Here is a 960-nt window from a genome sequence, read left to right on the forward strand (position 1 = left end):
CCATGCTGGATTCTTCCGCGTGAACCCGACTTCACGCGCCCTTTAAAATCAGAACCGGCGTCGATTACGCGGTCCGTTACTAGTGCGTACGAACTAAAGGTCGTGGTCCATAAAGCCCAAAGCTTACCTCGCAATTTTTTGTATGCATGACCACGAAGCACTGCACCTAGACCGCAGTATCGGATTATACTACCGCGTCGTTCCTTGCCGCGTATCATCGTTTTACCGCACGTCGTGGCATTCCGCATGCAATGTACTCCGATCACGGTACCACGTTTCAAGGTGCCGATCAAGAGCTTACGGCCTCCTTCCATGCAGCCACGCGTGATCCAGCATTTCAAAATTACATAGCTCAAGAAAATACTGCATGGCATTTCATACCTCCCGCTGCGCCGCATTTCGGAGGCCTATGGGAGGCTGCCGTATGCTCTGTGAAACATCACATTAAACGCGCTATTGGAACGCACACCTTAACGTTCGAAGAGATAACCACATTACTATGCCGTATCGAACTTTTCTTAAATTCTCGTCCCATCGCTTCCGTGTCCGACGCTTTAGACGATTATACCGCTCTGACTCCGGGTCATTTTTTGATCGGCGCGCATCCTTAAGCTCGATCCCGGAGCCGAGCTTACTCGAACTCGCCGAAAATCGTTTATCTCGCTGGAAACTAGTGCAGCAATTAAGCAAAACGCGTCTGGAAGGCATGGAAAGATACGTATTTGAATACCTTACAACAACGCCCTAAATGGCGTTCTGTACAACTCTAGCCACACCCGGTAGATTAGTCTTACTTCGCGATCCACTTGCCCCTCAAGTCGATGGAAGCTTGGGCGTATAGTTAAATGCCATCCAGGCAGCGATCGGCTCGTTCGAGTCGTTACTGTTAAAACGGCTGAATCCGAGTTCAAGCGCCCCATTACAAAACTTTGTTTTCTTCCGGTCGACATCAACAATGAT

The 960-nt window shown here is 49.5% G+C and overlaps 1 protein-coding gene across 1 annotated transcript; it reads left to right on the forward strand.

The window, feature by feature from the left end:
- Window positions 1–251: 251 nt before the first annotated feature.
- On the forward strand, window positions 252–611 carry LOC146722617 (uncharacterized). The gene has a single exon (XM_085484150.1). The coding sequence runs from the start codon at window positions 252–254 to the stop codon at window positions 609–611; it is 360 nt and encodes a 119-aa protein (XP_085340276.1).
- Window positions 612–960: the final 349 nt, after the last annotated feature.

The sequence above is a fragment of the Nylanderia fulva genome, unplaced genomic scaffold (genome assembly GCF_048542155.1).
Source record: "Nylanderia fulva isolate GAGA-0341 unplaced genomic scaffold, ASM4854215v1 Scaffold297, whole genome shotgun sequence".
NCBI classification, from domain to species: Eukaryota; Metazoa; Arthropoda; class Insecta; order Hymenoptera; family Formicidae; genus Nylanderia; species Nylanderia fulva.